The 22247-nt window shown below is 54.7% G+C and overlaps 2 protein-coding genes across 7 annotated transcripts; one reads left to right on the plus strand and one right to left on the minus strand.

Annotated features, from left to right (window-relative positions):
* Positions 1–504: 504 nt before the first annotated feature.
* AVPR2 (arginine vasopressin receptor 2) lies at positions 505–3329 on the plus strand. Of its 4 annotated transcripts, none has more exons than XM_081125317.1 (4): positions 505–657; positions 1151–1204; positions 1529–2339; positions 2591–3329. In XM_081125317.1, exons 2-4 carry the CDS (start codon positions 1180–1182, stop codon positions 2988–2990), a joined length of 1236 nt encoding a protein of 411 aa, XP_080981443.1. In that variant the 5' UTR covers positions 505–657; positions 1151–1179; the 3' UTR covers positions 2991–3329. The 4 variants fall into 4 exon arrangements, with proteins under 4 accessions (XP_080981443.1, XP_080981445.1, XP_080981446.1 ...); XM_081125319.1 differs by having other exon boundaries at positions 558–657; positions 1529–2413; XM_081125320.1 differs by having other exon boundaries at positions 563–657; positions 1781–2413.
* On the minus strand, positions 3301–20778 carry ARHGAP4 (Rho GTPase activating protein 4). 3 transcript variants are annotated; one of them, XM_081125314.1, is made up of 22 exons: positions 20585–20742; positions 16300–16507; positions 16062–16224; positions 15778–15840; positions 15325–15507; positions 14483–14611; positions 14180–14401; positions 8951–9052; positions 8605–8796; positions 8429–8513; positions 8118–8145; positions 7762–7864; positions 7133–7193; positions 6970–7047; positions 6742–6876; positions 6529–6634; positions 6200–6433; positions 6027–6100; positions 5763–5946; positions 5483–5575; positions 5096–5189; positions 3301–3936 (listed from the first exon to the last, which is right to left on the minus strand). In XM_081125314.1, exons 1-22 carry the CDS (start codon positions 20649–20651, stop codon positions 3703–3705), a joined length of 2838 nt encoding a protein of 945 aa, XP_080981440.1. In that variant the 5' UTR covers positions 20652–20742; the 3' UTR covers positions 3301–3702. The 3 variants fall into 3 exon arrangements, with proteins under 3 accessions (XP_080981440.1, XP_080981441.1, XP_080981442.1); XM_081125315.1 differs by having other exon boundaries at positions 14180–14611; positions 20585–20778; XM_081125316.1 differs by lacking the exons at positions 3301–3936; positions 5096–5189 and having other exon boundaries at positions 5561–5606; positions 20585–20708.
* Between the last annotated feature and the right edge of the window lie 1469 nt (positions 20779–22247).

Genomic DNA, 22247 nt, shown 5'->3' on the forward strand with positions numbered 1-22247 from the left:
CAGGGTAGGTTAAGACCTTGATCCCACCCCACCTCCTCCCTTCCTGTCCTTCATCTCAGGCTGGCCCTAATTGAGGAGGGGGAGGGGCTGTGTTTGTGGGGATTCTTTGAGCTCTCACCTTTTCCTCACTCTGGCCCAAAGCAAGACGGAAGGAGCCTGGCTTGGGAAAGAGGAATCAAACTTTGCCACAAAAAAGCTGTATGATCCTGAGCCAGTCTCACCCATCTTTGGTCTCAGTTTCCCCACTTATAAAATGGAGACGCTGAATTAAATGATCTCCCAGATCCTTGCCAGACCCAACATTCTAGTAAAGTCGGCCCTGTGGGGATGGGGGCTGCAGGGGCAGAGGGGAGAGGCAGCCAGCCTGGCGGTCACAGCCAGGTCAAGCTGGGGACCAGCCTCCGGGCCCTCAGGAATGGAATCCTGGGGACAGACCTGGGAGGGGCTGGGGGCAGGAAGGGAAGCAGTCCTTCCCAGTGCCACAGGCAGGAGGCCAGGGGAGGCGCATAGGGGAGGGGGAAGGAAGTCCCCTCCTGGGCAGGTCACTCCCAGAGGCTGGGTTGGGGCGGGGCGGGCGATGGAGAGCAGATCTGAGCTCCTGAGACACCTTCAAGCCTGCTGCTGCCCAGCTTCCCAGGAACCCGGGAGCCTGGCCAGGTAAGGGGCTGCAAGGGGCCCCGGGGGCACGCTGGCCTTTCCCACCCAGTTCCCAGCTCTCCCATGACCCCTCTCTTGGCCTCTGTTAGGGCAGGGGGTTCTATATGTTTGCCTTGGGTCTGTGGACTGCCTAGGTGGGTCCTAGGCTTGGTTTGTCCATCTGTTTAATTGTCCCTCTATCTTCCCCTGCCAGTCCTGGGAGGAGCATAGCAGGGCCCCGAGGTCCATGCCTGACTCAGTAGGCCCAGACCTCACCAACCTTGATCCAGCTAAGGATGTACCGCCGTGCCTAATTGCTGGCACACACACATGTACACACACAGTTGCATGCACAAGCTGGAACCCCCACTCCCACCCTACCACACACACACACACACACACTCTCTCTCTCTCTCTCCCACCCTGGCACCTAAGGGCCTTTGTCCAGGGACTCTGGGCAGCAGGGCTGGCCCTTTGGGATGGGAAGTTGAGCACACCACCCTATCTCCTCCAGGTGCTCAGGACACACGTCCCAGCCCCACCATGCTCATGGCTTCCACCATCTCTGGTAAGGTTCTAGCCACTGGGCCCCTCCCCTTCCCCCACTGGGATGAGCCAAGAGGGCCAAGCGGGGTTGGCTGGAGTGGGGTTGGATGAAGCCGAGAAGCCCCTCTTTCAGAGACCTCTTTCACCCTTCTCTCCACACTGCCCATGCGGGCTGGGGCTGCCCTTTCCTCCCTTCCATGTGAGGTGTGCTCTGCTGGTGGGAGGGAAGCAGAAGACCCAGGCCACTGGCTCTGCCTGTCCAGTTGGAACCTCCTTGGGTTCTCTGGTGCCCCTGCAGAGCACACTCTCTAACTTGGTGTCGTTGCCCACCCCCCCCCTTGCCCAGCTGTGCCTCGACCCCTCTCTCAACCTCTCCCACCCGGCAACAGCAGTAAGGAGAAGCCTGTGAACACCCGGGACCAGCTGCTAGCCCAGGCGGAGCTGGCTCTGCTCTCCATAGTCTTTGTGGCTGTGGCCCTGAGTAATAGCTTGGTTCTGGGGGCCCTAGTGCGGCGGGGCCGGCGGGGCCGCTGGGCACCTATGCACATCTTCATTGGCCACTTGTGCCTGGCTGACCTGGTTGTGGCTCTGTTCCAAGTGCTGCCCCAGCTCGCCTGGGAGGCCACTGACCGCTTCCAAGGGCCTGATGCCCTGTGCCGGGCTGTCAAGTACTTGCAAATGGTGGGCATGTATGCCTCCTCCTACATGATCCTGGCCATGACGTTGGACCGCCACCGTGCCATTTGCCGCCCCATGCTGGCATACCGCCATGGAGGTGGAGCTCACTGGAACCGGCCGGTGCTGGTGGCTTGGGCCTTCTCGCTCCTTTTCAGCCTGCCCCAGCTCTTCATCTTTGCCCAGCGTGATGTGGGAGATGGCAGCGGGGTCTTTGACTGCTGGGCCCTCTTTGCCGAACCCTGGGGCCTCCGTGCCTACGTCACCTGGATTGCTTTAATGGTGTTTGTAGCACCTGCCCTGGGCATCGCTGCCTGTCAGGTGCTCATCTTCCGGGAGATTCATGCCAGCCTTGTGCCAGGCCCAGCAGAGAGAGCTAGGGGGCACCAAGGAGGGCGCCGGACAGGCAGTTCCGATGAGGGAGCCCCTGTGTCTGCAGCCATGGCCAAGACTGTGAGGATGACACTGGTGATTGTAATCGTGTACGTGCTGTGCTGGGCGCCCTTCTTCCTTGTGCATCTGTGGGCAGCGTGGGACCCAGAGGCACCCCTGGAAGGTGGGTGTGGCAGTGGCTAGGGCTATGGGCAGAGCTTGGGCTTGGCTGCATATACACCTCTACCTGCCTTCCCCCCATACACATCCAGCCATGGGCTCAGGAGTCCCTAGTAGGCACATGGGGTCGCACCCCTGCCTGGGTACCCTCAGCCCAAACCCTTCTCCTCCACCTATACAGGGCCCCCCTTCGTGCTGCTAATGCTGCTGGGCAGCCTCAACAGCTGTACCAACCCCTGGATCTATGCCTCCTTCAGCAGCAGTGTCTCCTCAGAGCTGCGCAGCCTGCTCTGCTGTGCTTGGAGGCCCGCCCCACCCAGCCTGGGGCCCCAAGAGGAGTCCTGTGCCACTGCCAGCTCCTTCCTGGCCAAGGACACTTCCTCCTGAGAAGCCAGGGGGCGCCTTCCTTCCAGAGGCTCCACAAAGCTCAGCTGCCTGCAGGGAAGATGAAGGTCTCAGGGAGCCCAGGAGGAAGAAAAGGGGATGAGGCCAGGGGCCTTCCTTTCTTCACTTCTCTAGTTCCCCTCTGCCCTTCTCACTCCCTCCCTAATAAAAGTGTCAGCTCATTTTCCACCCAGTGAGTCTCCTCAGATCAGGCTAACAGTAGGTGTGAAGGTGGCATGGAAAGACGTCCTCAGACTCCCCCACACCCACAGGCACATGTATGACTCTGGAAGCCATGATGCAGGTGACGGAGTCTTCAAATATACAAGGGCCCAAACCACACAGCCCTGTGCCAAGCCCCCTGATCCCCAAGCAGAAGCTGTTTCTGCTACCCAGCCTCCTGCCTTTGCTGAGCACCCTGGCATCTGGCCTCAACCAGTGAGGGTGCCAGGAGGTTATCCCTGTACCTACCTGCTCAGTCCCCCAAGACAAGAGAACTGCTCACGTGGGGGAGTCAATGAACAAGTCTTTATGAATGGCTGCCGATGCTTGCCAACCCCACCAGTCTCACACTCTCAGCTGAGGCAGAGAAGGGCCTGGGCACTGGTGGGGGTACTCATCTGAGCAAGGGCCCCCACCACCCAACAGCCACTCATAAGCCCTCACAGAAAAGCTGGGAAGGGGCCTGCCCGCAGCCTCCTTTGGCTGCCTCCCAAAGGGGCCTAAGCCAGGGCTGGGGCAGGCAGGGGCATGTTTGGGCAGCTATGTCCTTCTCTCTGCAAAGGGTCAAGAGCAGGTGCTCCACACTTGCTGGACAGGGCCAGGGAGAAGCAAAGGGGCTGGGGACGGTAGAGGGTCTTGCCGATGACCTCTAGAGTGAGGGGGGCCTGCTGAGGAGCCAGCAGCACTTCAGTGTGGCTTGAAGGGTGAGTCCAGGCCTGGGAGTTGGGATGCTGAGGGTGAAGCAGGAGCCCCAGGGCTGCGGGAGAAGCCTTTGTTCTTGCCGAAGCGGTTGCAGCCTAGAGGCTTTGGGCTGCGGGGGCCAGGGCTGGGAGAGCTGGTGGATGCTGGCCCGAGGCCCTGGCGGATAGCAGTCTTTCCCAAGAGCTCCTTAAACACTGAGTCCATGGTCTGCGCCACAGCCTGGCAGAGAGGTGAGGGGGGAGGCATCTGGTAGGTGTCCCCCATGCCCAGCCATTCCCCCCACCCCAGGTCAGTGTGTTGACAACTAAGCCAGGAGTGAGGCCTTCCTACCCTCTGCTGCCCAAGCCTCCCCCAGAATTCCCCTCTCTAAAACTAATGTCCTCTGCCACCAACCTGTTACCAGGCCCTTCCTCTCAGTGGGCCTGCAGCTGCTGTCCCTCCTCCCTTGCCCAGTTTCCCTCCTGCCACTTTTGGTGTGGCTATCACAACTTCCTTTAAGGACAGCAATCTTCAACCCAGCCTTGAAGTGGGGAAACCTCTGGCTGGGCCCCGACTGCCCCTCTCCTTCTCATGCCCCCTCTCTCCCTGGCTGAGATCTCCCTATGACCTTGGGAGCCACCAGCGTATGGGGCCTCCCTGGTCAGTGTTCCCCTGCACCTCACCTGGCCCCACCTGCTGTCCACCTACCCTGGGGTTTCCCAGCTGTGCTGCCCCATTCCTACTGTCTGGTGGCCCAGCTCACCCCCCTGTCCTTAGGCTCCCAGGCCTGGCCTCTGGGCCTCACCTGGGACACCACGTGCTCTTAAGGTCTCTCCTTGGGCTCAGCCTGTCTTCAGGGCCTCTAACCCAGAAGCAGTGAGCACCCACCAGGTGGGCGAGATGGGCCCATCAGACAGAGCAGGGAGCCACGTTTCCCCAGGCTGCACCCCTTGCCGGGACCATGCACAGTACCCACTCTCTCCCCCTGAGAGAATCACTGTTCTGCCCAGCTCCGCAGCCAGCCTCCCCCACCCTCCAACCTCTTTTCCATCTGTCCCTTTCATCTTCCGTGGCCCACCAAGCATGTTGCCACCTGTCACCTAGCCTGGCTCTAGATTCCAGCCCTGAAGCCTGCCCAGTAGCCCCTCGGCCATACCACTTGCCACCTCCCACTCAAAAACCAACCATGAAGCCCAAACGCACTCTGGGGACATCCTTCCCCTTGCACTTACACCCTGGCCTGCCCCTAACTGGGTTGGGCTCAGTCAGCCTGTCTGAGGCCAGGAAGGGCAGACTCAAACCTCAGGAGGGAAGAATTTGGTTTATAAGGGGAGGCAGAGACACCCCTCCCCCTAGGAGAAATATCCCCCACCTGTCACCAGCCAGTCCCCGCTCTCACCTTATCCACCTCCACATGTCGCTCTGGGGAGGTTGGGACCAAGCAGTGCCGTCTGTGCCCAGAAGGGCCCCCGGGTGGGGTGCATGGCTCTGGCCTGTAGTGCACAGACAGTGAGTCTCACAGGGGCCCTGGGAAGTCTGCACTAATGCGGCAGTGGTTCCTCCCACCTCAGGGTGTGGCCAAAGGAAAAAAGACAGTGAAGCTGGCCCAGAGAGTCCATTCTGTCCTCCTTTGGCATCCCTCACCCAGACAACTCTTCCCCAACTGGGCCCCTCTCCATGTGCCCACCCCCCTCCAGCCTGGCCCCCAGAGCAGTGTTCAGGTGGGGGTAGGCAAGAGAGGCCACCAGAAGGGTTCTTCCCGAGGGGCCGAATTCCCCTTGCTCACCGTTGGAAAAACTCCATAGCCAGGAGGCCCTCTGGACTGCTCAGCAGCTCTCCTGCAGCCTGCAGCCCCTGGCCCACCTCATGCTTCTCTGCTCTGGGGTCAGAAAGACGGCCTGTTTAGGGTGCTGGGGGCCAGTGGGTTTTGTGCCTCAGTGCCAGGCAGAAGTGGTCAGAAGGGCACACAGAAAGCCTACAGACCCTGGGGCTTGGGGTAGGGGAAGGGCCAGGGCCTGGCTTGAAGGGAAGCTGTGTAGAGCTTCCCGGCAGCATGGGGCACTCACCCCCCAGGCAGCGTGATATACTTGTGGGGAATGAGTCCCCGGGTGCCACCACACTCGCCCCTCCACCAGTCGCCTGAGGCCCGCTCGTGCAGCCGCAGCACATCCCCACGCTGGAAGGTCAGCTCCTGGGCCGTGCGGCCCGTGTAGGCAAAGCAGGCCACGGCTTCCACGACCCCTTCCAGGACTGGGAATAAGAAGGGGTCTGAGTTGGGGGAGACACCCAGGGCAGGGACAGAGTAGGGTCCTTCTTCCAGACACCCTTACCATCCTCCTGGGCCGGGGTCCCAGCTTCCAGCTCCGGCTCGTTCTCACCTGCCAGGCTCTCCACCTGGGTGTCCCTGAGTGTCAGAGCAGAGTGAGGGGAATAAGCTGTTGAGAGGGCTCCCCTCCCCTTAGTGCCCCCTCCCTCCCTCCCTCCAGCAACATGAAGAGCATACCCCAGGCAGCTGGCAGATGGCGGTGCCATGCACTTCTCATAGACAGGGCCCGGCAGTAGGGTCAGGGATGGGAAAACCCGTGCGGGCTGTACAATGAGCGTCTGCACCAGCTGGTTCACCCGGCCCTGCAAGGCCACGGGGTCCTGCCCAGGGGGCACGGGCAGCAGCGTCGGCCCGAAGCACACGGCCAAGTTGTATGGGTCCATCATGTTCTCATCGCTATACTGGGCCAGGCTGGGGGCACATGTGGGTGACAAGCAGAGAACTCCCGTCCCAGTGTCCCCTACACCCCCCACATCAGCCACCCTCGCCCCCTGGGAAGCACTCACTGATTGAGGAAGGTGAAGAGGTAACGCAGGACCACAAGCACTGGTCCTGGCAGCTGTGCCAGAAGGCGGCTCACAAGCTCTACCCGCTCGTCCACGGCTTCCAGCTCTGTGGTCAAGGCCACCACGCCAGAGAGGAAAGAAGCCCATGAGTGCAGTCACAGACCACTGGGGACCGACCCCTCCCACCTGGCTGGCCTCAGGCCCTGGCTTCACCTGCAGAAGCCAGAAGCTCTCCAAACAGGTCTGGGGGGAAGAGTGGGGGCTCCAGGCTCCGAAAGTAGAGCTTCAGCACCCCTGCCACGGAATCCAGGTCATGGGCCGTACAGCCTTCCACCAGTGGGTCCTCTCCTGAGGACAACACAGGGTGCAAGAAGGCTGATCACATTCATTCTAGCTAGCCCCCCACCCCACCCCACCCCACCCCACCCTGCCTGTCCCCACCTCTCTCAAAAGCATCGCGGATCTCTGAGATCCTGGGCTGGGCACCCGACACTCGGAAGATGCCTTCATGCTGTAGGCCTGCAGGAGGACAAGGAGCCAGTGGGCACTGAGCCCTCTCCCCCTCCTCTCTAGATGGGTGCCAGGTGCTGGGTGCCAGGCTTACCATTGAGGTTAATGAAGCGGACACAGCTCTCCACCACCAGGGGCACGGGCTGGCTTGAGCTCTGGGGACAGAGAGGGTGTTCACTTCTCTCTGGACACAGCAAGTCCCACCTTGTCATTCGCTCGCTTTTATTTTCTCTTAACCATGCATTATGGTTGTTGGCAACAAGGCCCGGCATGCAGCTTGCAAGATTCACTCCCAGGTATCTGATGTCCCTGGTGCCATTTTCGGCAGAGCCTTACATTTTACTTGCTGTTTATTGCTGGCATGTGAAAATGTAATCCGATTCTGTATGTTGACCTTGAATCAAGTAGCATTGCAAAACTCATACTTGTTCATATAAATAGTCTGTCAACTCTTTTGAATGTTTACATACATAATCACATCATGACAAATACTAGCTGCAGCCTGAGTATTTCTGTAGATGCCTGTTACAAGTTAAGAACATTCCCTCTGATCAGTGGAAGCCTGGCAAAGGCCCACCCAGGAAGGTGGGCTGACAAGTAGTTGGCAATGTAGGTCGCTGGGGTCACAGGCAGCCAGACCACAGAGGTAGTCCAGGGCTGTAGAGAGAACAGAATGCAAGGGGAGGGCTTGCATTTAGTTGGAACACAAGGCAAAGCAAGTACCTGGATAAACTTCTCCATGTCTCCTCCAAAGAGTTTATGATTATATTGGGAGCTGGGGCGGGGGTGACGGCTCTTCTGGAATTTCCTCTGTGTGTACTGGGCCCTGTGGTAAATGGGAGCTGGCTCTGAGGGTTGAGAGCATGGAGAATAGGATGCCCCACCCCCCAGCCCAACCAAACAAGGCCCTGGAGCTTGTGAGTTATTCCAGAACCCACTGGCAAAGTGGGAAATTGAGGCCACAGAGGAATGAGCAGCAAGAGCTTGGCCCCAAAGAGAAGGGAGGAAGGGAAATCACAGCTTGATCCCTGCAGAATCCCAGCTCCTTGAAACAAACCAGCCCCTCATGAAGGACTCACCAAGGCACCTCCTGCTCTTCCTTGTCACCTGGAAAACAGAAAATGTTGGTGTGCCTCTCAGGCCAGGAGATCCTTAATGCACCACAGAGAGATAAGTGCAGCCTAAAGGCCAAGGGCAGTAGCAGGGCCAAGGGTGCAATAGAGGCCAGGACCCTTGTTGGATTATTTCCTTCACACCAACCAACCTCTCTGGGCAGAGAGGAAGAACATGGGTTGGGTGGGTTTCCAAGGCAGGAGAGCCAAGGGCAGGTGCTGCTCCTGGCCGTGGGGGTGGAGTGGAAGAGACTAAGGGGGCCAGGAGTGGGGCCCACCTCGCTGAATGGCCTCCTGCAGTTTCTCATGCTTGGCCTGCAGCTTGGCAAGGATGCTCCGTCCACTCAGGTACTCCTGGAGCTTCTGGGAAGCCCCCAAAAGAGCCCAAAGTTTTAGTCCCAGCTCTGGGCCCTCCCTGTACCCCACCCCTGCCCCCCAGTCCAGCCCTCCCCACCGTGATGTAGAAGGTCTCCGTCTCCTGCTGCTGGCCCCGCCTACGGCCTGCCTGCCGAGCACCTGGGTCCGAGCTGGTGGATTTGAGGGACTCAGTGGAGGGACTGGCCTGGAAGGAGTCAAGCACATCCCCGTCTTCCAATGCCACCACCTCCAGCAGAGCCTGCAGTGTGGCCTTCAGCGTCTTGTTCACCTGGGGAGGAGACAAGAAGTCCAGGGCAGGAAGAAGTTGGGGGCAGGCAAGGGACAAGAAGTCCAACTTTAAAAGAAGGGGAAAGGGAAGCCATTGCCACCTGGCTCCATGTCTCCAAGTTCCTGTCCCCCACCCCGGGCCAGGCCACTCATACCTCCTCTGTCTCTATGGTCTGTCGGTCCAGGCGGCTCTGGATATTCTGGGCTCTGGGCAGAATCTCATCCCGAAGCTCCACCTCAACCCGGATCTCAGCCACCTGCAAAGGGCAGCGTCCAAGAACTGAGGACTGAGCCTGAAGACAGAGAGCTCAGTCATGGGAATGGGGCTGGGCAATGGGCACTGAGGTCTCCAGGGCATGAGGGAATCGAGCACATTTCCACTGCCTGATGTACAAGACCACCAGACCTTGACGCTTTGTACATCTGGTTCTGAAGAATGGCAAGGGCACCGCCCCAAGAGAAAGGAGCACAGCCATGCACACACACACTTGAGCACAGACACTCAGGGCAGCACACTCATAACAGCCCAAAGGTGGCAGCAACCCAAGTGTCCAACAGCTGATGAGTGGATCAGCAGGTGTGGTGCATCTACACAATAGAATGTTATTCAGCCATGAAAATGAATGAAGTCCTGGCTGATCCATGCTACGATGTGGGTGAACCTTGAATGTTGAGTAAAAGATGCCAGACACAAAGGCCATAGATTACATGAATCTATTTATATAAAATGTCCAGAAGAAGCAAATCCATAGAAACAGAAAGTAGATTAGTGGATGCCAGGGGTTGCGGGGAAGGGATGGGGAGGAACTGCTTAACGAGCCCAAGGCTTCTTTTTTAGGTGAGCATGCTTTGGAATTAGATAGTAGTGATGGTTGTACAACTCTGAATATTCTAGAAGCCATTGAATTGCATACTTTAAATGGGTGAATTACATGGTATGTGAATTATACCTCAATAAGGCAGTTTATTATTTTTTTTTAAATCAGGAGGGCTGGGGTCTGAGACAGAAGTCAGGGAAGTCCCAGCCAGACCTCTCCTGGGGCGAGCAGAGGGTAGAAAAACTGTTTCCTCTAATCAGGCAGAAATAGACTCCCATGGGAGGGTGAGAGGAAAAAGCTTTAGGAAGTGAAGAATTTCTCCCTTTTGAACATGTAAACATCCAGACAAATCTGACATCAGGTTAAAATTGAGAGTGAGGACTTCACTTATCCATGGCAGGCTAACAGGCCCTGCTCTCTGCTCCCCGGGCCCCACCATAAAAGGATGCATGAAAGTGTAAGTCACAGGGACAACGGGCAGAGAGAAGGAAATGACGGCACACAAGAGATGTCAACAGACTTGTGGAAGATGGAGACTGGTGTATCTGACTCAACAAAGCCAAGACAGAAACCAATCAAAACAGGCCACTGAGCCTGGAAAAGCTCAGAAGATGGAGGCAGTGGGTGCCTCCCAGGTGCAGGGGGCACAGAAACCAGGACTGGCAAAAAGTCTATCTAGGAAACAGTACCACAGTTCCTCATAAAATTGCACACAGACTTGTCAGATGATCTGGCAATTCCACTTCTGGGTATCTACCCAAAATAATTGTAAACAGGGTCCTGAAGAGATATTTGTATACTCATGTTCATTCATAGCAGGATTACTCACAGTAGCCAAATGGTGGAAGCAACCCAAGTGTCCATCAGTGGAGGAACAGATGAACAAAACATGGTCTATCCATGCAATGGAATATTATTCAGCCTTAAAAATAATATTCTGGTACATGTTTCAACATGGATGGACCCTGAGGACATTGTGCTAAGTGAACTAAACCAGTCACAAAAAGACAAATAGTGTACGATTCCACTTGTATGAAGTCCTAGAGGAACCAAATTCATAAAGACAGAAAGTAGGAGGGTTGGTGTCAGGAGATGGGGGAGGGAAATGCAGGATTAAGTGTCTAATAGGAAGAGAGTTTCAGTTTGAGCAGATGAAAAAGTCCTGGAGATGGATGGTGGTTATGGTTAATGTGCTTAATGCCACTGAATTGTACACTTAAAAATGGTAAATCTTATGTATATTTTATCATAATGATAAAAAAAAGTCTATCAAGGCAATAGGGAGCACTGACAGTAGAAGACCCATCTCCTTAAAACCTACACAATTAGCAGAAAGGTAGAGATTTACTCTCTAGAAAGGACAAATCAGAGGAATTCTGGACTCATGAACACTAGTAACAGCTGAAGGAGACGAGACTCCCTACTGATGAGAAAGAGCAAAGCAGCCGCCGCCATCTGGAGCTGGCCGGGCACTCACAGCTGGGTCTAGGTGCTGTCCCATTGAACATAAGGGATGTCAGAGAGCACCAACATCAGACAAGGCCCCTCTGTGACCATGACAGGTGAAGACAAAAACAAGACTACCTTGTAATCAGGTCTGAGCACAAACAAAACCAAAAATGTTGTCCAAGCCACAAAAATAAGCAAACCTCCCTCTCTCCCAGCTCATGAGTGATTGCTGTTCCTCACCAATGACAGCTTTAGCCTCTCTTCATCCCTCACCCTGCCTCCTAGATAAGATTTATTAAGACACACAGTCAGTTACCCCTGCTTCCTGTCAGCATCCAAGCCAGAGTCAAGCCCCTCCCTCAACTTCACCCATTCTAGCCCAAGTCCTAGAGGTTTTTCTAGCACCCTTACTGAGACGCACCTCCCTGGTTCCCCAAGGTGTGGGCCTCCCTCGCAGCAATGATCTGAGTCCCTGCCCAGCCACCCTGTGGGGAAGGGCACTGTTGAGGAGCTCTGCTCACTCACATCACATATTTAATTCCCTTCTCTGTGCCTCCTCTTAAATATGAACTGATGGCCAACTCAGTCATTTCAGGGAAGCTCTAAAATGGAAGACATAGGTCAAAGCAAGCTTTTAAAAAATACTCAAGAAAACAGAGAAGTCCGGCTGGTGTTGCTCAGTGGTTGAGCACCGACCCATGAACCAAGAGGTCACCTGTTCAATTCCCGGTCAGGGCACATGCCTGGGTTGCAGGCTCAATCCCCAGAAGGGGATGTGCAGGAGGCAGCTAATCAATGACTCTCTCATCATCAATGTTTCTATCTTTCTATCCCTCTCCCTTCTGCACCCTCTAAAATCAATAAAACATATTTTTAAAAAATGAAAACAGAAAATGCAAGGAACAGAGAAAAATGTCAAGAAAACAAACAAACAAAAAAAACATTTCAGAAAGATTTGAGAAGGTATTGTATTCATGAAACAAGAATAAAGGGTTATTTTAAACAGGAATTTGGAAAATAAAACAGAACTCTTAGAAACAAAAATATGAAAGTAAATTTTTAAAAAATTCAACAAGGGGTTGGAAGAGGTAGTTGAAGAAATCTCTAAAAAAGTAGAATTAAAAGGCACAGAGATGGGGAAATAGGAAAGAGAAAAGATAAGGAAACTAGAGAATTAATCCATGAGGTCCAACATTTAATTATCAGAAGTCTTTTTTTATTTCATTTTTCAATTAGTTGACATTCAATATTTTGTGTTAGTTTCAGGTGCACAGCATAGTGGTTAGACAATTATATAATTTACAAAATGATTCCCTCCCAGTAATTCAAGTACCCACCAGGCACCATACATAGTTATTACAATATTATTGACTACAGCCCGGCATGGCTCGGAGATCGAGCATCGACCTAGGATCCAGGAGATCGCGGTTCGATTCCGGGTCAGGGCACATGCCCGGGTTGCCGGCTCGATCCCCAGTTGGGGGCGTGCAGGAGGCAGCCGATCAATGATTCTCTCATCATTGGTGTTTCTCTCTCTCTCTCTCCCTCTCCCTTCCTCTCTCTGAAATCAATAAAGATATATTTTAATATATATATTCATATATATATTTATATATATATTAAATTATATATATATATAATTGACTACATTCCCTACGCTGCACTCTACATCCCCATGACTATTTTGTAGCTGCCACTTTGTCCTTTATAATCCCTTCACCTTTTTTACTCAGCTCCTAAGCCCCCTCTGCTCCAGAAACCATCAGTTTGCTCTCTGTATTATGAGTCTGTTTCTGCCTTGTTTGTTCACTTATTTTGTTGTTTAGTCTTGGTCTCACTTATTTCACTTAGCATAATACCCTCTAGTTCCATCCATAATTATAAGAATTCTTGAAAGAAAAAAAATTAAGAGGAGGAAATTATCAAAGAAATAACATAAGCCCAAAAGCCTAAGGACACAACTTTCCAGACTGACAGGGTCCCACTATTTGCCCAGCATCATGAAGGAAAAAGAATCCCCAAAACACAACATCATAGAATTTTACTACAAAACACAACATCATAGAATTTTACTACAAAGGAAAGAGACTATCCTGAAAGCCTCATGGAGGGAAATTACAGGTCACTTGCAAAGGTCAGGAAATAGAAATGGCACTGGACCTCTCACCCACCGTACTGAAAGGAAAATGATTTTTCTACCTCAAACTCTATCTCCAGCTAAACTACCAATCAATTTCAAGGACAGAATACAGACATTTTCAGACATGCTCCAGGGCGGGGCTCTAAAAAGAAAAGGGAGCACACAGATTGCCTGGCATGGGAGACAGGACCGAGAGGACTATTACAGGAAAATGGTGGGGCTGAGCCCTGATCACCCATGGAAAAAAGTCAGTGGAGCTTATGGAAAGCTGAAAAGCAACTAGTAGGCTACTGCATGATTTGAACACACAGAGGAAAGCTCTAGAAGCAGCAGCTCGAAGACTGGAAAGTGGCTCTTTCTGGGGAGTGGGAATAGGGAACAGAAAGGGTGAGTTAAGAGAATGGCTGTGTACCATTGGAAGCCTTGGGTAACCTTTGACTTTTTCAACTATTATTTTGGTCAAAATACAGGTAAAATAACTAAAAACTCCATGTAATCCCAAACCACGCGCAGTGCCCATTAGGATACACTGGTAAAGGAAAAAACAGCACAGAGATAAGTCAAAAGATGCCTAGTTATATTATACTGCTTGTATGGTTTATTTCCCTCCAAGTGTGTGTTATGAAATATCTAAAACATACGTAACAATTGGAAGGAGAGTATATGGACAACTATATGCCCACCTACCACCTGGGGTCAACACTGGTGACATTTTTGCTGTTTGTCATTGGGGGAGGGGTATTCATTCACTGGATAAACTACAATGAGCCGAAGAAGTTTATTTGCTTCTAGTGCAAGTGAGGAGACTTCATTTGCCTCAAGGCCATTGAATGAGGGTCTGAGAAATAAGCTACATTCAGGAGTTTCGACCTCTTAGCAAAGTGAAATTCACTGACTTATCTGAAAGGCAGAGAGCACAAAGCCCTTGGCATCGATGCTGAGGGCATTAAGGGGCAGGGGCAGTGACCCTTACTTACCTCATCCCCTTCATGGGGCTGGTAGTCAAAACGCTGAGGGGGGCAGAAGGCTACGGCATGCACCTCCAGCACCTTGGCCTTGTCCCCTGGAGGATCTAGGGCCTCCACCGCCTCTTCCAGGCTGCCCAGGCCCTGCATTTGGGAGGCTTGGGCACGGCTCTCAGCAGCCATGTAGCTCCGCAGCACCTGCCCCAGGGCCAAGTGGAACCCTGTGTCACAGCACTGAGGAGAAAGCAAGGACATGGCTTGGGCGGGTCCCAGTGCACTGGGCCCTGGCCCCCCTCCTGTCCACCTAGCACTCACGTCCATGAGGTCCAAGACGTCATACAAGTAGTAGTTGCTGACAGCAGCATTGACACTGGCCAGGCTGAGCAGGTACTCATTGCGCGCCTTCGTGCACTTGAGTTTGTGCTCCAAGAACTTGGCCTGGCGCTGCTCAAAACCACACAAGTACACCAGCGTCATCTACTTGGCCAGCCCCCACACTCTTTCTCCCCTGCCCTCTCCATGTGGACAGCTACACTCAAAGTCCCAAGGCCCCTCAAACAGTATGTATGGCCAGAAGTCCTAAAGTGCTCACCCGCCCACCCTGCAGTGCACCAACCCTCCTGTCTTGGGCTGGCAACCCCAGCTCCGCCTCACCTTCCCCCCAGCTTGGCACCTCCATATTCTGGTATTCCTGCTACCCTCAACCTCTTCATCCTCTCTTCCAACGCTCATTATCCCTGCACATCACCCGATCACCCATCCCACATGCCTTCCGCCCCTCTGAAACCTTATGGTACTGTATGAGGCAAGGAGGATGGGTGGAAGGCCCCCAGGCCTGGAAGCATCAGAGTTCTCTTCACCCCAGCTGAGCTGGGGAAGGAGGAGGAAGCTAGGAGCAGGGGGAGACAGTCTCTATCCTCCTGACCTTTCTGTGTACTACCCCAACGTGGAGAGCCCTCCAGAGCCAGCAGAACTGATCAGGCCCAGGTCCTCCCCTTACAGCCTTGCCAGAGGTCTTTGGCTCTCCCCTCCCCAGCCCTACCTTCCCCCTCCATGCTCTCTACCTTCTAGCAGGCCCCAGTGAGGGCCAGGGACTTGAAGGGACAAAGGCTAGGAGCCATAGCCTTCACAGACAGCCCAATGCCCTCCAGGCCCACCTTTTCCACCAGCCGTGATCCCTTCTTGATGGAGGTCTTGCGGAGGGGCCCTGCCTCAGTGGTAGTGGTGGCTATGGCAGCAGCACTCCGGCCAGCCCGCTTCTCCTCCTGCCGCTCAGCTTCCCGGAGCTTGGCCTCGGCATTCATGCTCTCTGTGTGGTACACCTGGTACGTCTTCTTGGCCTGCAGGGAGGCCCAAGCCAGGCAGCCCTGCTGAAGGCCAAGGCCATAGCCAGCTCTCCCTTTCCTCCTCCCAGCCATCTGGGACTCAGACCTGAGAGTTAGGCAATCCCACATGAGCACCTATCCCATCCACCCTGTGCCTAGAGCAGGGAGAAAGGGCCATGCTTGCGGTCCTTGAAACCCAGGTCTTTCCTGGGTGCCTGACCCTCTGCGTTGGGCCTGGCTTGGTGAGATGTAATGTGACAGCCTCCGTCTGATTGGCATCCTCACCGTCTGAAGCTCTGATACCACCTCCAGGAGCTCCTCCTGCAGCTGTTGCTCCAGATCCTTACTCTGCAGAGGGGAAGTGTGACCAAATCATTGTCCCAGTGCAGCACCCACTGCTGTCCTGGAGTGGTGACTACACCTCAGCTTGGCACTCAAGGCTCTGCCTGGCACCCATCTGGCTTCCTTTGCCCTCCCAGCCCTGATGCCTCTGGATTGAGTACCCATAGGCTGCCCTCCATAGATCCTGAGGCCACCCACACCTCTTATATCCAGGATCAGGGCCTTACCTTCTTGACTATGCGCCCCACATCCTCCGCGATGTGACTCAGGCGTTGGACCAGTGGCCCAGCCAGCACCTCGCTGAGGGCCGCGCTATCCCGGCTCTGCTGCCGTGTCTGCTGCAGCAACACGGCCCAACAGTGCAAGGACGACAGGAGGGACGGCTCCTTCCTGGGGGCAGAGGGGCGCTCAGACTGGGAGCAGGCCTTGGGCCCTGCCAAGGCTTTCTTCTCAGTGAGGACCTACCGGAAGCTTTGGTACTCCCGGCTGCTGCCTCCCAGGCGACCTCCTCGGTTGGAGAAGCGCTCAGCCAGCTTTTCCAAGCCACGGGAGTACTCCAGCTCCACCTCGGCACGGCGCCGCATGAACTCCGCCAGCTCCTGCAGCAGCTCCCTCCGCAGCTCACCCTGCAGCTCCAGGCAGCGCAATTGCTCACTCAGCTGAGAGCGCATCTCTGTGGGAAAAGTGGCCCAGGCCTGGACAGTAGGCCATCCTGTCTGCCCTGAGGGTGAGGGCTGGGGCTGAGGAAGAAGGTGGCCAGCCCCCGGGGAGGAGTCTTGGGTTCAGACGTCTAGCTGGGCTCAGGACAGTCCTGAGGAAAGGGATCTCTGCGCTGAGGCTAAAGGGAACCAGCCAGGCCCAACTGGTTGAAGAGGAACCAGAAGGCTATTGTGGGGAGAAGGGAGAGCCATGCAAAGGCCCAGGGGTGAGAAGGAATGTGGCAGATCCAGGAGAGTTGGAGCCAGTTGTGATGGTGAGAACATAGAGCTACCCTAGCCCCATCTTGCCCTGTCCCCAGCCAGGCGCCTTTCACTTAGGTTTCCCATAACTCCCCGGTTCCTGGAAAGCCCCTGAATTACTTCCCCAGCCACTTCCTGCCCCTTAGGTGCCCAGGACCCCAGGCAGAGCAGCCTCCCTGCAAAAACAAACACACAGGGCTGCACAAGGGCATGGTGGCTATGGCGCTCTGCCAAACCTGCAGTGAACTTGTGGCAAAGGGCAGCCCCATGGTGAAGGCTGGAGGCCAGGATCGCTGCTCAGGGCTGACAAGTAAAGGGAAAGAGGAAGCTGGCCTGTTTTCTGTCCCCAGTTCCCACTCTTGATCACACCCCCCCAGGGCACCCCCAGCCCCACCTCCCAGCAGATAGAGCCACACCCAGGGCCCCCACACTGCTGGCTTTTGACACCTTATCACTGGCTTGATTGGGCAATGCTGCTTTCCCCACAGTGACCTAAAGCAAAGAACAGCCTCAATGACAAGCTTAAGCAACTGCTGCAAACACTTTTGCCACCCACTGTGTGCCCAGGTGGGCACTGGGGCTCTTGAGTAAACAAGTCACTGTCTTGGCTCCTGGCATGCAGGTCACCCACTTACTAATCTCTGCCCATGTGCTATGGAGAGACATTAACTGCTTTCTTCATTCAGCAGAATGTTGATTATATACCCAGTCTGTGCCAGGCATGTTCTAGACACAGAGATACAGTGGCAAAGAGGGTTGACCAAGTGCCTGCTCTCATGGAGCTGAGATGGGAATGGGGGGACAGCCAGAGCATGGGGATGGGGAAGGGTTCTTTTAGAGTATGGTGGTAACAAGTGACACTGGAGCAGAGAACTGAAGGAAGTGATGGAGGGGCCGTGGGGACATCTGGGGGGAAGAGTGTTCGGGCAGAGGGAACAGTGAAGGCAGTTGGAGCCAGTGTGGCTGGAGTCAGCTGTGCTAGGGGAAGTGAGGGAGTCTGAGGCCAGTGGGGGCAGAATAAACAAGGACCCTGGTCCAGGGGACTCCAGGTTGAGGCCAAGGGAGAGGGAAGCCACAGCTCCCTTGGGCTGCCATGGGGAGCCCAGGAGGAGGTCAGGTGACAAAGGGAAGTGCCCAGCCCAGTTGGCAGCTACTGCACCAGTCCAGGCAAAAGACAATAAGGGCTCAGCCCAGGGAGCCAGACTGGGAGAATGTATGAAGTGGCAGGACCTGGGGTGGCTGTTCGAGAGGACTCCACTGTGAACAGCTCGGTACCGGTACCATTTGGATTTCTGTGCTGCCAGTGACTTCCCAGAGGCTGTGACGTGTAGAGCAGCCTCAGTGGGTTCTGCCTACAGGGACAGCATCCCCATCTCTGACTCTAATCTCCCACTGGAGAACACCCCTTCCTATTCTCAGCCTCTGGGTCGCTCTCCCTGACTCCAGGTGCCCCAGATGTGGCTGCATGGGTCCCTTCTCCCCCACCCCCCATTGGCTCAGTGATGGGCCCAGGGGCCACTGTCCTCACACTTTCACTAAAATTACTGAAAAGGTGCTCTTTTTCCACTGAGGGGTCAAGCTGCATAAATAGAAGCCTAGGGAAGGGGGGAAGGTCTTCCTGACAGTGAAACCAATGCAGATCAGGGCAGAGGCAAGAAAGACAGTGCCCTTATATCATCTGAGGCTGGGCTCCAGTGGCTGACTCTCAGCTCCACAGGCCAGGTGGAGCGGGTTCTACACCACTTGCAATCAGGAGAGTCTTCATAGAATCAAGGTAACATTTTTTGAATAAAAGTAAATTTCATTTCATTCTAAGAAATGTCTGAGACCTCCCAGTTCACCTCGCCTTCCTCTGGCATATGCCCAGCCCTCCCTGGGGACAAATGAACAATGCTGGCAAAAATGGGCCAGCCCACCAAACTGTTTCATTTATTCTTCAGGGCAGCCATGACTCGGTCAGGATCCAGACATGCACACTGGCTGGTGTCAAGTAGGAGACTTGTGAATTAGCACTGTCTAAGCACAAAGAGCTGGTGCCTAGCCCCAGCCTCTAGGCTGTGTCTCTATCCACCTCTCAGGTCTCAGCTCAGATATACTCATTAGAGAACCCTTCCCTGACCTCCCCCCAAACTAGGACTGGCCCTCTTCCCACCCCCTTTCTTGACAGCTGGGCTTTCCCTTTATAGAGGTTAGCATCATAATTAAAATTGTGTGATGCCTTGTTTACTAAATGTCTCTGAGCTGTAGGAGGGCAGCAACTGGTTCTCTTTTGCTCAGCAAAAGAGACAGAACAGATGCATATAAAACATCTGTCATAAGGAAGGATGGAATCCACTATGCTCTGGCCCCACCAGCACTTCCTGTGAGCAAAGCCTAGGTCTCACTTCTGCTGACAAGCAAAGCAGAAGAGAAGATGGCCTCCCAACCCCGACTATGCTGACCTTTCAGAATTTAGGGTGTTAAGACAGTGATCCTGTTTTCTAGCATAGTAGGAAGTTTCTTTTGTCAGTGGTGGGGGTGGGAGGCAGGGAAAAGAAGCTAAAATCATTGGAGGCCAGAGCAGGTAAGGAACATCTTAAAGACAGCCTTACTCAAACTCTGTTTTTCAGTGTGAATTCACTGACCCATATTTGCTGACTGAAGAGTTCCCAAAGTCCTTCAGCCTCATGACATTTTGGGGAAGCAGGATGGGAATCATTATCTTCATCTGCAAAATGATGAAGGTAAGGCTTGAAGAGCTGGCTCACCCTCACCATTATCTCAAGCTGGCTCTGGGTGGCAGGTCGCCTCTCTCAGGTGGGGAGGACTCAGGCATATTTTGGTGTAAATTGCTTGCATTAATAATTACGTTGCAACCTGCATCTCTGGGTTGGAAGGAACTTCAAGGGTTATTTCATTCTACCTCCCAGGAGCTGTAGTACTGTGTGACCACAAGCGAGTCACTGCTCCTCTGAGCTTCAGTTTCTTCCATCGGTAAACAGTGCGATTGAGAATGATATATGGGGGTCACACATCTAAAGACACTAGGAAACTTTATGGCCCCAAATTGTTGGTGCTTGGATGCTACCTTCTTTCCTTTGCAAAGAGTTACCACACCCTAAATAAAACCCCTAAATAAAACCGCAGAAGTTGTCGACAAAGAATTTGCAAAGCTGATTTGCATGAGATTGGCACAGCCTGTTTATAAGTGCCCAAAGAGATCTACTCTTCTGAAGGCTGCGAGACTGGCCCTGTTGACTCTCTCAGGCCAAGATTCACTGGGCCAGCTTGACCCAGAGACAGTGGCCCTAGCTCTGAGCCACCTCAGCGCCCAAGGGAGGGCAAAGGGTCTGGGCTACAGGGACTGAAGTGGTTTAAGGACAAAGCCATCACTAATACATCCACCTAGGCACCTGGCCTCCCTTACTAGCCCCCACCTCAGCAAAGTCAAAGTGTTCGATTTCATTCTGGCTAGAATGTCACTTTCTGGGGGTCACCTTGGTGCACCCAGAGGCCCCATTCTCTTCTCAGGCTCCTCGGGTGAGGTGCAAGGAGAACTAAGGAGGGCAGTGAAACCAAAGGAAGGGAGTGATGGAGGAGGGAAAGGGGGAAGGAAGGGGAAACAGTGGGGTGATTGAGGCCAAGGGGGTGCAGAGGAGCAGGCAGGGGGCTCTGGATCCCTCCTTCAACACCCCCTCAGGTGCCTGGGGGAGGACAGCGGGCCCTGGGCCAATAGCGTGACTTTTGGGGCTCCTCCACGGCCTTGGGGTCTCCGCAAGGAATCGGGCCCGAAGAGCCCAGCACCCTCTCACCTTTTATTTGCGTCTCATACTCGGTCTGCAGCCCCCGCTCCCGGCGCAGCTTCCCGTGCGCGGCCATGGCTGCCGGCAGCGGCGCCGTCGAGCCCCACTGCTCCCACCCGGGCCAGGCGCTGGGACCTGGGGTTCCACAGCCAGCACCGGTCACTGGCTCCTCCCCGTCCCGCCCCCCAGCACGTACCGGGGCGGGGCAACCCAGGCCTGGCACTGCCCTGGATGGACTCCTGTGCGGGTCCCAATGAGCTCAGGCCATGCCTCCCCTACCGCTGGGTGCTGGTCCATACCTGGGCTGCTTTGTGCCCAAAGCTCTCCTGCCAGGCAGCCAGGGCCAGTGTGAGAACCCCAAGGTGCCCAGCAAGCTGGCTCCCTCTGGCTGCTGTCCTCCCACCTCTAGAAGGCTGGCTGGCCACCACTGCCAGACATGGCCACTGGCCCTCAATGCCAGTGGGCAAGGACACCATAGCTGCTCTAGGTCGTGGACTTCCTTGAGTCACCACCTTCTCCCAGACCCCCAGGACATCAGATGGAGCCCACCCTTCCCAAGTCACAGCCCTGAGAGATAAGTGCAAGGAGCCTGGAGAACTGGGTGGGAAGTTCCCAGGGTGGGCTTGGGAGGAAAGTCAGCACCAGAGGACAGAACCTCAGTAGTTGTTCCCTACAGCCCCCCTTCTGAGGGGGAGAGCAGTGTTCAGCTAAGGTTCCCCTTCTGCTCCACCCCATAGGGAGGAACAAGCCTTGTTTCCCCATAGGTGGTTACCACTTCCTGCTGCCGGAAGAGACTTTTCTGTCTGCTTTCCCCTGCTGCTTGCACCTGTCCTCTCCTAGGCCTGGGGGTGGGGATACAGCCTTCCTCCTGCTCCTCAAAGCAAGGCCTTAGCAAGCCTGGGGGAAAGTCTGGGGGCCTCCCTTATCCAGGGGTACTGCAGTTTCCCTCCACCACTCTCTACCAACCCAAAGCCACAGGGCAACAGCTTTTCTCCAGTAAATTGGGAAGGCAGGATGCAAGTGGCAGGTGATAAGCCAGACTATACAACTGTCTTCACTTGGGTGGGAGGGAAATTCCTGGGGTCTAGATGGTAGGAGAGGAATGAGGCAGTTAGTAAGCTCGTGCCCAGGGAGGCTGGTCTGTAGGCACTAGTGCAAGGAGTCTAGGCCTGTGTGTGCAGGATGTCAAAGTCAGGCTCTGTATACATGCGAGCACATGTGACTTAGACCTGCAGCTCTAAGGGAGGGAGGGCAGGCTGTGAAAGTACTTCCTGCCTTTCAACTATAAGCAATTCTCTTTCTCAGAAGGGGAAAGCATAACTCCTCAGCTTGCTGTCCACCCCCCACTCCCCCCACGACCAAGGGCCTTCTCTAGGATGCTGTGTCCACGGGGTCTGGGGCTGGAAGGCCCAGGACCTGGGCTTCCAGTAGCTGGTCTCAGCTGTACCAACTGAATCCTTCTGCAAGGCACGCGAGCAAATCTCCTGCCCCTTCCCACAGTAAGCAAGGGTACACCAACCCCTGAAACTGCCTTTGTCAGGAACCCAAGCTCATCAGCAAACCCCAACACACCCTTCCCCCTTTTCTCCATCTGAGCCCTGAATGATCCCCAAAAGTCCTTCGCCCATCCAACAGAGCCTGGCACAGGGCTCAAGCCCACAAGAAACTACTG

The sequence above is a fragment of the Miniopterus schreibersii genome (genome assembly GCF_964146895.1).
Source record: "Miniopterus schreibersii genome assembly, chromosome: X".
NCBI classification, from domain to species: Eukaryota; Metazoa; Chordata; class Mammalia; order Chiroptera; family Miniopteridae; genus Miniopterus; species Miniopterus schreibersii.